General features: G+C 36.2%; 1 protein-coding gene across 1 annotated transcript in view; it reads right to left on the bottom strand.

The window, feature by feature from the left end:
• DNAH5 (dynein axonemal heavy chain 5) overlaps positions 1-15845 on the bottom strand; it is a 138913-nt gene that overhangs the window by 86257 nt on the left and 36811 nt on the right. Inside the window, exons 22-34 of the mRNA XM_052781603.1 lie at positions 15513-15637; positions 13795-13996; positions 12053-12288; positions 9693-9911; positions 8932-8994; positions 7709-7947; positions 6644-6884; positions 5976-6175; positions 5019-5172; positions 4171-4334; positions 3350-3506; positions 2194-2406; positions 1167-1391 (exon numbers count right to left, since the gene is read on the bottom strand). Coding sequence (XP_052637563.1) covers positions 1167-1391; positions 2194-2406; positions 3350-3506; positions 4171-4334; positions 5019-5172; positions 5976-6175; positions 6644-6884; positions 7709-7947; positions 8932-8994; positions 9693-9911; positions 12053-12288; positions 13795-13996; positions 15513-15637 — 2438 coding nt within the window. The remainder of the gene's footprint in view (positions 1-1166; positions 1392-2193; positions 2407-3349; positions 3507-4170; positions 4335-5018; positions 5173-5975; positions 6176-6643; positions 6885-7708; positions 7948-8931; positions 8995-9692; positions 9912-12052; positions 12289-13794; positions 13997-15512; positions 15638-15845) is intronic.

The raw sequence follows: 15845 nt of genomic DNA, 5'->3' as shown, positions 1-15845 counted from the left end.
TAGTGGAGACCCTATCTTGATTTTTTTACCACAAAAATTGCTAATGTGTTAGTGCTGTCCCTGAAACCCATACTAAGGCAAAGGAACTTCAGGCTTTAGACAAGTGTGTCAAAATTCTAAATACAAATGAACAGTCCATAAGTCTCAAACAAAAGTCATTAAGTTCAGTTAACATTAAAGCTGTCATTTCTTTTACTCATCTCTACCATTTTATTTTTACATATGAGTAGGAAGCACGTAATGCGATACCTGATTTTAAAAAACATCATGAGAATTGCATGGAAACACATGCAAATTGGAAAAAAGGTATTTCAAGACACTGGCATGGTGCAGATATTAGTTAAAAAAAATTCAACAGAGCTGGAAGTAATTCAAAGTTGATCAACTGAATATTAAAACAAGATTAAAAAAGATGCCCTACAGGTTGTATCTAAAAATTATACTTTACATAAGATGATTATAACTTGAAACAACTGATTCTACAATGAAAAGATAGGTGTCCATCAGCAATGGGTTAAACCTCAGTAATTCTTTTCTCAGCTTAATTTCAGAGTCAGGTCCAGAGCTTCCTATAGGTAAAAGGGTATGCTAGCTTTTAAGTTTGATTAAGCAGTAAATGCTTTCATTTTCCTAATTTTAGTATCCTATGGCAGCATGAGAAGGTGTGAAGTGAATAAATAAACCCCTAAGTAATAATTAGGTATGCTATTGAAACAAAAACAGAGGGGATATCTGCTTCAACCAACTTCAAACTTTCTCCTGTACTATAACTCTACCTTCAATGTATTCACTCCTCAAAACTCACAATGTAGTCCAGAGAAAGGACAATTACCTGCAACACAATGTGTAAGGAAAAAGAAGTCCCTAACTGATCAGGCAACAGAGGCATCTAACTTAAGCAGGCCAATACAAAGTATTATAAAATTCTGCTAAAGCTTGTGGGGCAAAAAACCCACTGAATTACTTAAAGGGAAACTAAGACATGGATTGAAGCAACATCAGCATTTTTATAATACTCCAGGTCACATAATCATTACAGTCCTGAAATTAAATGTTTAGCTTAAGAAGCAGGAGTTCATAGGTACAGTAATATTTTCCTCTTGTCCTTTCACACTGTTTTATGTGGAAACCACCTCATAACTCATTGTAAATTTTTCCATACTTACCAGACCATCAAAAATGTCCCTCTGATGCACATGAATAGTGATTAATGTCTCGTATTTAACTCGCTCGACTGGGCTAAGGTCTTTTGTTGTCATATCTATCAGCATGTTTAGAAGATCCAGGAAAAACTGGTTCGTCTTTCGCATAACTTTTTTATCATACCTGGCATTAGTCAAAGCTTCTTCTGAGTCTCTTGTCCAAATCATTTGGATCCCCAACAACCCAACCTTAGGAAACATAAAAGTATATGCTTCATAATCTTTTCTCTTTCACCCAAAATGTACATTCACAGACACAGATAAACTAAAAAAATGGTTCTGCTACTATTTGTTTAAAATGATTTTTTCATGCATCCACATAGAGGTCATTCAACCCATGCTTTTTGTTTTACATGTCCCAACTCCATTCATAAACATAGTTAAGTCCACACTTCCACCTTGTAGATACTGGCTACAGTGCACTGCTGATAAAACTGTTCAATATAATTTACAGCATATATAAATACTATATATAATTAATATGCTTGATATATAATTAATAACTAATCAGTGAATAATTAATGCTTCAATTTAAAATTTTTCAATAATTCACAAACCCTTTCTTCCTTCTCCAACAACATTCCTGATCACAAGTGAAGAAGCTTCTACTAAGGAAATAATTTTCCCTCAGCACTACCCTCTGCTCCAAATCTTTACCAATATATAGTGTCTTTCTGAATATATAAACAAATATACAGTTTTACTGCTTTTCCTTCAGCAGTCAAGTATTAAGCTTGTAAAGAAACAGTGTTAACTCCATTGCATTCATTTACTGCATTCGGCATTATTTTTGAACAAGAGCTTCAGGGTAAGTTTTCTTTTGGTTTCAGATATGTAAACTGTAACTTAAAAGACTGAGGTGATTAAGATAAATGTCAGTTTTACATTTATAACACTGGCTGCAATTCTGATTGCAAAGACAAGGGAAAAAAAACCATCAACATGCTACATATCTGTTAACAATTCTTCATTGATTTAACAATAATATTACCTGGGCTGGGTAAGTAGAAAGAAATTCAGTCAGCTGGAAACTAGTTTCCTGGATGTGCACCACTGCCTGGCAAATAACATGATGCAGTGACAGCTGGGATTCCTTCAACAAAGAATTGAGCCAAACTTCCACATTACCTTCAGCCATTACAGGTCTAGTCAGCTCTATAGTCTCACCCTCTCGTGAACTAACCGACAATATACGATCATATATCTAATAAAAGCAAAGTGAGAACATTTGTGTTTATAAATTTATTGTTATCTTTACCATAAGTGTCTGATTTTCCTGCCATCACTCCATTAAACTTATTTAGGTAATAAATTATACCAACCTGTTAAATGAAATATAAAAACAATTAAATCATTACTTCTTGCATGCAGAAAGGCTTTAAACAAAACACTGTCACCTGAACAAGGACACAAACCCCAATACACTGACAATCCCTGAATTTCACTTAAGTTTAAATGACAACATCCACTTTCCAGTCATAATAAAGGAAACCTTCCACCATTACTCGTAGGTTAATATCCTAAGAAAATTTACAGCCTTACAATCAAAAATAATGGAAACACAAAAGGAACATGGTCAATCAAACGAATTTCAAATGCATGGGGAGGTAGTGAATTTCTAAGAAAATTTATACATACACAGGGAAAGAAAAATTTTTGTTGCTATCTGTTCTTGTAAAGGGTATAAGAAAACAGTTCCTCAAACAGTATGTTTGAAGGGATATTAAGGATAACTAAAACAGGTGAGAGACTAGATATGCTTTTTCTTACAATCAAAAAACAAATGAAAAAGTACAAATACAGGCAATCTAAAGATACAAGTATGTCACAAAGAATCAGAAAGCTTATCTGAGAGGATGCTAGCCTACATTAAGCCACATAAGACAGTTCAGTACCTGGGTGTTTTCTTCTAAAACCTAAGTACTGGTGCAAATTTTTGTTTTGCTATTCTACATAGAGTTTTCCTATTACGTAAATGAGGATATGAAACTAAATCTTACATGAAGAAAGCCTACACAGCATCAAATAGTTGATGAGCTTGGTAAAACAGCTGAATGCCCTATGCACCCAGGTAGGTTTCTTATTTGACAAGTATCACACATGGTTAATTTGAAAGAATGTCACACTGAGGTGTGGGCAGTACATACCCTTTCATGGAACCTGACAGTTTTAATGTTGTCAAAGACATTCAGCAGATGTGCCTGTATATTGTGAGAGTCTGATGCCTGGCCAAGAATTTCTAAGAGAGCAGGATCTGACACAAAGAAGAATCGTGGAAATAGAAGACGCTTTTTCTCCAGGTACCTGCATTTTAAAAAAAAAAAAATTGAGGGGGCAGGGGGTAGATGGTAAGTGAATTAGGTTAATTTACACATCCTTCCCTCTTTAAAGGTCACATTTCTCACTGTGCATCACTGCAATTTTTAGCAGTGGCAATGACAACAATTCTTATCCATCACACCTTCATGTTAAGCACCTGCTTTAAAGCTACTCTTCTAGCATCAAAAATCACTTCATGGAAAGCTTTTATTATTTGCTATAACGTAAGCACCAGTAAAAAGAAAAGAAACTAAACCAAAATAAAAGGTTTTTACATTGAGTCTGTTACTTGCTATTTAGGTGTCTCATACTGAATTCTTCCCAGATTCATGAAGGGTCCAAATAAGACATACATATCTAGCCTGCCTTCTGGATTGAAACTAGGCTGAAACAAGCTTTGGTTTCAACAGAGATAGACAGTGAGGGACAGCATAGTCACAAATCAAATACTTATCAGTGAGTTGCTAGCAATTTCTTTAGAGGTGTTGTATCATCCCACTAACTTGTTTGCTCAGTTCAACTGAACTCATAGTAGAGCAAGAGCATGATCTTTGCAAAGTCCATGGGACTGTACTCAAGCAATTGCTCTTTCCCTAGTTACACAATTCACAACCATCTGCCCAAGACCGTAGTCTTGTAGTAATCTTACCCTGTGAGTGATTTCTGACAGATTTCAAGCTGTTCTAGTAAATGTGGTAGTAACTGTCCCATGATTTCATCTCCAGTGCAGCACTGAACAACATTAGGTGTTTCATGAGCTCGGGTCATGATCCTCACCCAGGATTTATCAATGTTGGAGAAACGCTTTGCTTCCTGTTAAACATGACGATGAATGTGGAAGGGAAGAGATGGAGGAAGGAAGACAGAAAAGGGAAAAGGCACTTGCTTGCAGAATTGGCACCCAGTAATGTCACCAATAATCTTCCACTAGTAATCCCCGTGTCCAACTTCTAAAGATTTTCCAGCTTAGAAAAACACAAATCTTTCTGCTTACACAACACAGCTTATTTTATACTTGACTGTCAAGCCTGCTATCTACTTTCTCTTTCAATCATTCTTAGAGAAAAAGACAGAAAACCCATTATGCTTGAATTGCATGCTTCAGATTGGAAGATTTTTTTCTAAAAACTAAAGTTAATTTTTCATTTGAAAAGCTATGTAGGAAAGTTTAAGAAAAGGATTCCTAGGTACTGCTAGGCTAGTGGTAGGTACTACTAAACTAGTCTAACTACGCTAGGCTGCTACTGTGCGCAACACTTAAACACATATTGGTTAATTTTACAATCTAGAAATAAAAAGATCAACTAGCTCACACAATTTTATTATTCTTCCTAACACAATACTTCTGTTGGCATTGTTAACCTAATTTCTTAGCAAGACCAGTTTTGTTAAGTACCAAAAAAACGAAGTTTATGTCACTGCATCAATTATGACACCACAGTTAAGTTTTATTCTTAAAATTAGAAAACCAAACTGAGAAAAGGAATGTCTGAAAACCTTTGGAAGCTGCTTTGCTATGTCACCACCAACAAAAACAGCTTCTAAATAAATCCACAAGTTCTGCACAGTCATCCAGTTCTCAATGATATCTGTTGTGCTGGAAAGATAGTGCACCCATTTCTGAATCTGTGTCTTGAAGGGTGTGTTGTATCTAAAATAAAAAGAAGACACTTCCTTTATTTCAAGAAGGAAACAAGTCTCTTGAAAGCCACCACATTACTCATAAGGATAAGGAATAATTTTGCTGCTTGTATCTTTGTCAAGCAAATCTATGAAAACCTGCACTTGACTCAATTCAGCTAGTTAGCAGCTATAAACCAAATCAACTTGCTACTTTGTACACATGGTGCATAGCACAGCTCTGATCCCACAGAAGCTGAATAGGAGCAAGATTTCAATTTCACTCTAAGGTAAAGTGGTTTCAAAAAAGGACTATGCAACATCTTGAAAACTGCAAGACTCCCAGAGGACCTTATCAACTGAATTCTTGCTTTTGAACATCTGCCTCATGATCAGGTTCTGTGTTCCTTATTTATCTGCGGGCTTTGGCGCGTGAAACCGGACAAACTGAAGCTCATTTTCACTAGCAATTTCAGTGCCTTCAGCATGAGGCAGTGACCTATCACTGGAGCCAGAGTAGCAGTGCCTGTAATGCCCATAGTAAGCCTGCCTCAACCAGGCAGTGTTCCCCTTTATGCTCGTCACCACTTTCTTGCATCGATGAAAACTGTCCAGTTGATTATTGAGGATGTCTGAACTGCATCCACATGCTTTCAAAAGAACTTATTGGAAGGATACAGAGAATAAGAACTAGCCCATGAACAGTTCAAGGACAAGCAAGCTCTTAGTTTTTATCTAGATCTTTATTTTCCTTCTCCTCTGTGAAAGAGAGATTTGTTCAATAAAACAAAGCCTCTTGCTGATATTTTTAACTCTCCCCCCCATTCCTGTTACCTGTTACTCATGAGAGCGCCAAGCATCATCAAGCTGTCCTCCATGGCAGCAATTGTTTCCGATGTGCTGTCACCTCTTAAAAGAAGTTCCCCACGGGTTTTAAAGTTTGCAAAGATAAATGTTTTGTTGTCCCATTCAGTTATCACTTGTTTTAACTTCTGCTCAATGTCTCTCTCCTTCACAGCACTTATGCAGATATCCTTTTAAATATATAGAATGTCAAAACTAGCTATGAATGGTTCAAGTCTCCAGTATACAAATCTAACTTGTATTTCCTTTAACCCTAGTAAGGCTGATGAGCAACTATTTATCACATGGAAAGACCTACAGACATACAAACACCATAGCTAATAACCTGTACACCACATCATAATATGGACAGCTTTGGGGGGGAATAAAAGAGTACTACAGTGATTTTTTTTCATATCTTAATGTTGCAAATCAAGGCACATCACAAATTAACTCCTGGGCCAGGTTGCATAATTTAGAAAGAGGAGTTGACACCACAATATATTGGTGTCATTATTTTATACAGAAAGCTGAAGTGATAGTCTATTTCTCTGTTCTTTCTTTAGAAATATTCTGTTTTCCTTCTTACTACCGTTACTCCTACACTAATCAAGCAGATTGTTTTGTTTCATGCACCCATTTCTCTTCCTTCACAATACCTCTATTTCCTCTTTATATCTTAATAGTGGAGCTTCCATTATGTTCCTCAGCTTGAATGTTTCGCTTTCCACATCAAAGCTGTGTTCAGTGAGATCCGTAATCTGCTTCCAGTGCCGAGGCATCATTGCTTTACTTGACATACGCTCAAGCAATGGGCAGCATTCACTGAAGTCCTCAATGGTCTTCTTTAGGTCAAAAAAGGCCTGCCATTCCTTTACACCACGAGGAAGCTTACGGCATCTATGTAGAAACAATGCAAGCTTTTTCAAACAGTTTCAAATATTCTTTCTGTTACCCATTTAACCACAGTATATGGTTTTAACGGCAGACCACATACCTCCCAACTTCAGGTTACCTGTATTTTGAAGATTCTGTATGTGAGAAAATCTGCTTCCAGTCTATTTCATTGACCGATAGCTGGGCAGGCACCTACAGGCTCCCCTTAAGGAGCGTAGCTGCATAATTCTAATACGCTTTGTCCAAGCTATCTTGAAAAACAATTGAACCACTTTACATCCTGATTTCATCTTTTGGTGAGGCTCATGATATGCACTGCTCTGTGCTCTAGAAAAAACCCTGTTCCTCAGCACATGCAGGTTTAAGTCTTTAAATCGTTTGATTCCTGGTTCGATGAAAAGTTCAGCTTCTATGCATGCAATATATCCCATTTTGTAGGAAAACTGTTCAGCAATTCATTAACTTGCCTTAAACATCTAGGGTGCATCTGTCTCTCATGAATAGTAATATTACAACAAACAAGTGACATTTCCCTTCATGTACAAAATAAATAGCCATTGTAATGTATATTCCAATCTCATAAAAAAAAGTTAACCAAGAAGCTCTCTAAGGAACAATAATCCTCAACATTTAGAATCTAAACTGGCTCCTTTATAAAATAAAGTTGGTAAGGGATATATTTTTCAATTAAAATGCACATTTTTCATGTTTCAGTCAACAAATATATGCTCAGATATGATTATTGGTGCTAATCAATTATAGTCATATTTAAGAAGTAACAGAAGTATTTTAGGCATCTTTACCACAGCAGAGCATCAGTTTCTCACCTGTTCTGAAACTCCAGAAGTTCACTGTTAATTTTTCCAGTGTCTAATTCTGACCAAAGAATATCATAGTAGCCACTGACCGTGTCAATGACATTATTGTACAGATTATACAGTTTCTGTAACAGATTCAGTTGCTTCTTTATTTCAAGCAGCTGAGGATACCGAGTAACAGGCAAACCAAAAAGATCTTCCCCACCAGTATAAGTAATATATTTCCGAAAAAGATTATCAAATCGATTCTAAGAAAGAAAAAGAAAAAGTTTAAACTAACTAGCAGTAAATAACTAAATATTCAAGATCTAGCATTATGCTTAGAGCTGCATTAGTGATTAAAACCTAGTAAATACTAGAAAGATATACAGGAGATACTAGCAACTTACACTGTCAACAGTTTTGTCAACAATTTTCATGAGAAAACTAACTTCCAGTTAGCTTGGAGGCACATCTTTAGAAGTTGTCAGGGAGGCCATTTACTCCATGTGGCACAGTGACAGAACAACAAATGCTAAGCTTGCACTTGAAAGAGGTGGAGCATGACATGCAAAGCGAAGAAAGATGCGTGCAGCAAATTCTACCTCTCCAAGTATGCTGTGTAATTCTTTTATTGAAGGGTTGAAGTAAGAATTACTACTGTTTAAGCAATAAAAGAAAAACAAAATTTAATTGTCAGTTGCAATATAACTGAGGGAACATAGTAGGAAGCCAAATGAATAGCACTACGGGAAAAGGAAAACCATTAGAAGTCATCATTACAGGAAGAGAAATTAATCATGGTACAAAAAAACATTTCAATAGGAAAAATAGTCAGTTTAAAAGGAAACCTTTAATATTATTTTTAAAAAAGGGAGAAAAGGGGCAGAAGATTGGGCAGAATAGTATTCATGAGGAAAAGACACAATAATGAACACCAGAACAGCCTATAGGCAAATACACTAAACTTTAGAGTAGGCTCTCATCAGGATACTTGATTCTAGTAATTTTTACTCATTATCTATGCATTCTCTTTGCTGCTAAAAAAAATATAATCTAATTTTAACCAGCATTCTTTGCCAATGCATAGAAAAAATACCAACTTAGCTTTCATTAAGTTAAAACAGACTTTGCCCAATCAGTAACCCTGTGTATCAATGAAAATTAGTTCAACTACTCCGATTCGTTCTCAGAGCCTTCAGTGTTAGTTTACTTGCAGTAAGTATTAAGCAATGTCTTAGAATTAACAGTACCTGAAACATAGTAAGCCTGTCACTGGCTTCCTGAGGCTCTAAGCCAACCACCATTGGCCCATTCTAAAAAAAAAAAAAAAAGGCATATTTAGAGGGTGTAAATAGCCACAAGTTATTTCTAATCAGCATTATTAGCATTTTCTAAATGCTAAACTCAAACATTTTTGTGGCTGTGGGATTCCATCCCCATGTCAGATAAGTGAACCAAGAGATCACAGTTACCTACTAGAAGCAGCAATTTAAAAAAAAAAAGGCGGCAATTAATTGTCTTTTTAATACAGAAGTTTTCATAATAGTCTAAAAGCTAGGCAATGGTAGCTCCTTTTTCAAGTAAAATCAGCATTACTTAGAAGATGATACAAGACTGGTTCAGCTTGACTCATTTATATTCTACTGAGAAAGAATATAAGAGCTTAAGTCATTTGTACTTATATCCAACATCAGAAAACTTCTTGCACTCTAACATAATTTCTCATTAATCCCAATCTTCTTCACATTTGTTCATGCTAACTAGCTGTTTATCATAAACCCTAAATGTCTCAAGTCTTAATCTTTAAGATCTGATTACCAGCATTACATACTTCAGTCACATACAAAAAAAAAGCCTGCTCTGCACTGAAACTCAAATACCACATGAACAAGAATAAACATATTCTTCCGACAGTAGAGGCACATCCCATTAATTAGTCAACTCTACAATCTTTCCATGCTCCCACTGCTCCTCAAAAACTCCTCTAATACAATACACTACAAACACTTGCCTGATCATAATCTGAATAGAACTGTGCACAGTCTTCAGTAAAAGTCTTCACAGTGCTGATAAGCTCTCCTCTGAAGTTTGGCTGCAAAGCAGTGAGCTCATTCTGCACTTCATTTGCACGGACTAGCAGTTTTTCCCAAGCGTAGTGCAAAGTGTCCACCTTCTCTGTCTCTTCCTTGGCCACACAAAGATCATATTTGTTTAACATAGCATAGGATTCCTGTCAGAAGGTTGTATCAAGATACACAAAATGGTAACTGAAGATAATTTTACACATATATGTATGCTAACATTTAAAATTTTTAAGAACAGAGAATTTGTTAGAAAATCTATTCTTTTTGCATAGCAATCATCACAACCTGGCAAACCAATACCAAAGTCAAAGAAACATCAAAATGAAAAGTAGCTAGTTCTCCTTAACTCCTTACCTTTCACATCGCTGTCTTCCTTCTGATAGGTTATTTGCCCTAGTGCAACCTGCCTCTCTAAAAAACTATTTCTAGTTAAAGTACTCATTAAATCCACAGGTTTTAGCTTCATTTTAATGAGAATATTTTTCTGATGCATATCTTCAGTTATCTGCTATGACCCAAGCTGGATATTACAGGAGGTAAGCTGTGAGAAAGCATCTAAGCAGAGGCCTTCAAGCAAGCAAAGGAAACAAACTTCTATTCCATAAAGACCTTTAAGCCCTACCTCATGTTTTCAATGAAAAAGAATTAGGAAACCACATCAAAAGTTACCACAACTAATATGTTGCAACTATTTCAAATGTTATAACTATTCATCATTCAGAATGAGGAATCTACTTAAAAATTTACATAACGGTCCTTTGTTTTCTCACAACATTGATCTCCACTTGTATCACCAACATATAAACACTCCACATGTTGAAACCTTTAGCCAAGTTTCACAAAAACACAACTGAAATTCGCTTACTGTAAATTAGCATAGGGTAGGGTAGCAATGAATCTTGTGGCATAACAGTTTCATCTGAAAATTTTTGTAGAAAGTGGAATTATTTCCATTTACATTTTCCAGTTTGATCAAATTGCAGACAAATTGCAAAAATGGAAACATAACTACCTATCTGCCACCCCACTATGAGGAAAATATGTCAACCTCCGTTTCAAAAATCTGAAGCATGACTCCTTGTGCTTAGGGACTCGAGGCTTCTGCTTGCAGAATTGGAAACTTAGGAATCCTTGGCTACCATGGCTTTTGCCTTGGCTCCACATCATATGGCAAACCAAGATAGGTCTTATAGCAAGAGCTTCCTGAATGTCATCTCCTAAGACATCTCATTACCTACAACAATTTCACAGAAGGTTCCAGATAAGCTTTGCTTTTCACTGTAAACTACTTGTCCTGTATTTGCTCCTTCACACGACTAGGGAGACCCTCACAGCTTCTAAGGCCGAGATACACATTCCTTCTTGGCTGTATTCTGCAAAATATGGAAGGCCTACACGCTCATTTTCATTATTTGCACATACAAGTATATACTGCATTCCATGATTTACCTCAGCTCATAGAAAACAGAATCAGAAAACACAGGTGCAAGACATTTGTCCAACAGTAAACAGTTTTTGCATCTCCAAAACAGAATATTAGAATTGTCATTATTTGGTAGATAAGAATTCTGTGTTGTTACTTTAAAACAATAAGGACACAACCCTGACAATAAAATTATGCACCATCAGGAATCATGAACATGTCTTCGGAAAAAAAAAATTCTACTGAACATCTAGTTAATGGTGCATTTTGCCAAACTATAGTATTCTTAAATCCATACTCTGGTCAGGAATGCAGAGAAACAGTTACTATTTGTTTTTAATTCTCCCATTTAACCAGAAGCCCCTACATTGTCACATGTTCAATAAATGTATTCTAGTAAGTGAACTACATTAAGGAAGTCAATTGTTTATATTTATTTCAAGCCATGATATAGCTGATAAAGCACTCTCACACATTCTCATATAGTCTGCCTAACATTAGCTTTCTCCTCTTCTGTGGGCTAAGCTAAAGAAAAAAAAAGAGGAAAAACAATGCTTTTTGCATACAAAATTCCTCCACAAAGTACTAAAAGCTTTCTTTTATTGAATATCTATATTCTCATCTTCCTGTTCCCTAAATCACTCAATTTCTGCACTACCCACTAAACCACCTCTTGCCTCAACAAGTTCGCATTTGTTCAAATTGGAGTTCCCTGCAAAGAAGGTTTACAGAACACAACAGGTCAGCCACCCAACATTTAACACATTAAATCATACCTTTTCAAAGTGCACTGTTAAGCTTTAACCCAGAAAATAATTGCTCTGTTGAAACAGTACCCATACATGCCACATTCCTGTTAACTACCTCAATGGGCCCAATTTGAGAGTCTACGGACATCTGTAGTTCTCTGATCTCTTTTAAAGCTGACATAGCTATTCTTATATCATCCAGATCCTTGATGCGGCGATTTAACTTCTTGCCGGTTTCCTCTATAAAAGTGAAAATTGCCTCCATCTCTGTTCGGTACTTCTTATTACAATGACTCCCCAACAAAGTCATCCAGGCTTTGGTTTCTGCTCTCAGTGCTAGCTTCAGATCAGCTAAAGACATTGAACAATAAGTTGTTATTTAGACATTGTACATATTTAAGATGTACTTTTAATCTTTTTTCAGTATGTGTTCTCTTCACTCCCAGTTCTGGTTTTCCAGTCTAACCATCCATGTACAGAGAAGATGAAATCACACTGACACCTTTGAGTGGTTTATAGGATTGCTTGCAATTCAGGATTGCTTTCTTCCTAATCTTCTCAGAATGTATCACCCTTGCTACTGGAAAGATGAGGCTGGACTCCACACTTGTCAGCTTGCTCATGTATCATTATACACATTTCTGTCCTACACATCACTAACAAATTGGTTGATATTCTCATCTAAGTCTAAAAACTTTTCAAAAATTAATCTTTAAAAAAAATTATGTGGAAGAAAAAGAATCCGATTATGGAAGCTGAAGAAACAGAAAGTTTCATCTGACATTTAATGAAACCAAATGGTCCCTCAACCATTTAATTTTTGTAAGTTACCTGTAGCATCAGTGGAACCAAGTGACAAACATTTAGAGAGAAAATTGAAGTCTTGCTGATTTGCTGCCCAATTCTACAACAATTCAGTCCATTTCTCCAAAGCTCTGCCATTAAATTCAGATTTCTTCCTCACAGTTCTCAACAGAAGAGTTGAAAATCAATGCCAACGCAAGCGTTACATAAAATTTTAGCTGGATATAATTTCAACCCTGTCACCTATTCATTCCCTGTTCAGATTTCACTTGTGTGTCTTCCTTTTTACACAGTGCCTCTTCCCAGGCTTAGCTCTCACACCTGATGGTCTTTTTGATTTATTAAATGTCAGAACTACCTCACCTCCATTGAGTTGCAACAGCCAGCTTGTTTCTCTAGTTCTTTGCCTTAAAATATAAGCAAAGACATTTGGTTGACACTCTTGCCTACTGAAAGAAACATTCTGCTTCCTCAGATTTGACACCCACTGCAAAATCAGTTGCATACATTTCTTACAGTCCACCACAGTTCCCAACTGTCCTTTCTGTTATACTGGTGTAAAATGCTCATACAAAATTTAGCTAGGTGATGTGGAACATGAGCTACAAAAAAAGTAAAGATTTGAGGCCTGGCTTTCATGGCAAAAAGGGAATCAGCAACACACATGTTTCACTTAATTGTGTTAAATAAAAGGCTTTTCAGCTGTGTCATTACATGCAGCCAGGGAAGAAGAAAAGCAACATCATCTTACTCCCATAAAATATGTAGCTATGGGGGTCAGTGACAGAAGGATAGACAAGCATCTACCATTCACCTTGTAAGAGAGCAGAAGTATCCAGGTGGGGAAAAAAACTCCAGCTGGGCCTCACGGATACCCTTGCATTGGTGTTCTGTTTGCATGCATTTACAACCAAAACAGCAAACAGCCATTCTCTCTCTTTCTCCTTTCCATCTTTCATCTAGTTTACCCATCCAAAACTAAGCCTCATCACTCTTTCCTACAGGAGTCAGAAAGTATATGTCTCTAGAGAGAAGTGGAAAACTGAACTCTACCAGTGTATAGTGCAATAGCTCCCACGTAGATGTATTCAGGCTCAGAATTGATTTTCAGCTCCAAGTCTTGGAAATGCAGAATTTCAGATTCAAATTCAGAGAGTAATGGATTTCCCATCATTAATTTAACAATGGTTTCCTCCTTGTCCCTCTGCCATATATGGTGGTAACAACTAAAACATTCCAAAGCTGTAAGAACTTCCTGAAACACAGTAGAAGTTCACAGAAAATTCTCAGAATTATATGTATAGCATACATATAATTTCTTAGCATCTGCTCATTGTTAGAATACATTAAGAACTCCATAGTGGAGCAGGTTGCATCACCTCACTAAACAGAAAGCTGCTGGTAAATTTATGCTAAAGCAAGTCCCATTAGCAATCACAAGCCTTGCCAGGAACTGTATGCTAATCACATTCAATTAGTCAAACCAGTTACCGTATTTTCCAATGAAGTGATTCTTCAGTCAATAAAATCCTAGGAAACCATGGGAAGTAAAATACTCCTTTAAGACTAGGATACAGTACACTTGTCCTTCCCTACTGCTTATTGGACTAGCAACTGACACCTGAGCTCCAGGGCCCAACATAACAAGAACAGCAGTAACTCAATTCGTTCTCGAATAATGAAGACATCAGATAATTTTTTTTTTTTAATATGTACAGCGTTGGTGATGTTAACATTAAATTGTACACTCAATTCAATTATCTTTGATCTGAATATCATTTAAGGAGTGTGCAACAATTTTTTCTGGTTCTCAAGAGTTTGGGAAAATGTCAGATGAAGTTAAATCACTATCTCTTCAGCTAATTAAACAAGTAAATGAGAGGCGACTGCTACAAGAGATAATCCACATCATGACTTACCATAAACATAGTGCTTGCAAGCATTTAAACCTGGCTAAATGATGAAAGTTTCCAGTTACAAAATACTGAGTATCAAAATACCAAGATAACTATCCACCATTGTCAATTGCACCTTAGTCTTCAGCACAAGCCTGTATGTCATTGTGCTACTTATGCTTTAGTACCACTGAAGTTACAAGGCTTTGAATCAAAAATTTCCACCTGGCAAGGCTCCATTATAAGGTTGGACTGGCCCCAGGAGGAACTGATGCAGAGTTCCCCACAGAAATATTGGTTCAATACCTACAGTTCAGTAGAGTTCACAGAATAAAAGGGCAAAGAAATGATGCATATCCCTTAAGCTATCTCCTAACCTGCAGTAGCAAATCCTATGCAGCACTTCACAAATGCCAAGCTGACAGCCAGTTTTCTTCCAAAAACCTTCATAAACTCTTCATAATGGGGCAGAAGTCATACTGGCTTCATTAGAATTTCTATGTGAATAAAACCATATTTAACACACTTGTACTATTCCTACCAGTTCAGTATTAAATACACACAACTCAACTATATCTACATTTTTTTATGATGTTTTACCAATTGGAGATATGTTTTTAATCAGACCTACGTTTTACTTCATGTAATATTCAAAACCTCATAAATTTTTGAACAGAGTACACTTAAACCATGTTACACTTTCAAAGCATATTTGCAAATTTGCAGCCACATATTTTCCATCCACCATCCTACAGTTTTTCATTCATATGTTTAATCACTGCTTTAAATGCCTACCCTTATTGCCCAAGGATATTAAAAGTAATACATTAATATTCCTTGGATGGTGATATTAAATTAACATCTCGATTGTCTTACCCTTTTTGTAGAATTAATAGCAGTGCTGAGTAAAGATACTAATTTAATAACTTCTTTGTTCTCTGAAACACTCTTGAAGTAGTTCTGGCTTTGCACAGGATCAGACAAACTGAGCGATGCTGCATCTGACGCACTATCTATAAAGGCAAATTCAAATACAAAAGCAGTTTTAAGGCAGACATTGTTTAGGCCAAGTAAATTCCTATAGACAAAAACTAATGACCTATTTTTCAATAAGCATGCATTTTAAAGTTATGTATTCTTATTAATCAAAAGGGCAACTAGAAGTCTAGGTGTCCAATATAGTTGACACAAATTCATAAACCTCTCAAT

The sequence above is a fragment of the Harpia harpyja genome, chromosome 1 (genome assembly GCF_026419915.1).
Source record: "Harpia harpyja isolate bHarHar1 chromosome 1, bHarHar1 primary haplotype, whole genome shotgun sequence".
NCBI classification, from domain to species: Eukaryota; Metazoa; Chordata; class Aves; order Accipitriformes; family Accipitridae; genus Harpia; species Harpia harpyja.
The sequence above is the reverse complement of the archived record's forward strand: the minus strand, read 5'-3'. Positions and strand labels throughout refer to the sequence as shown.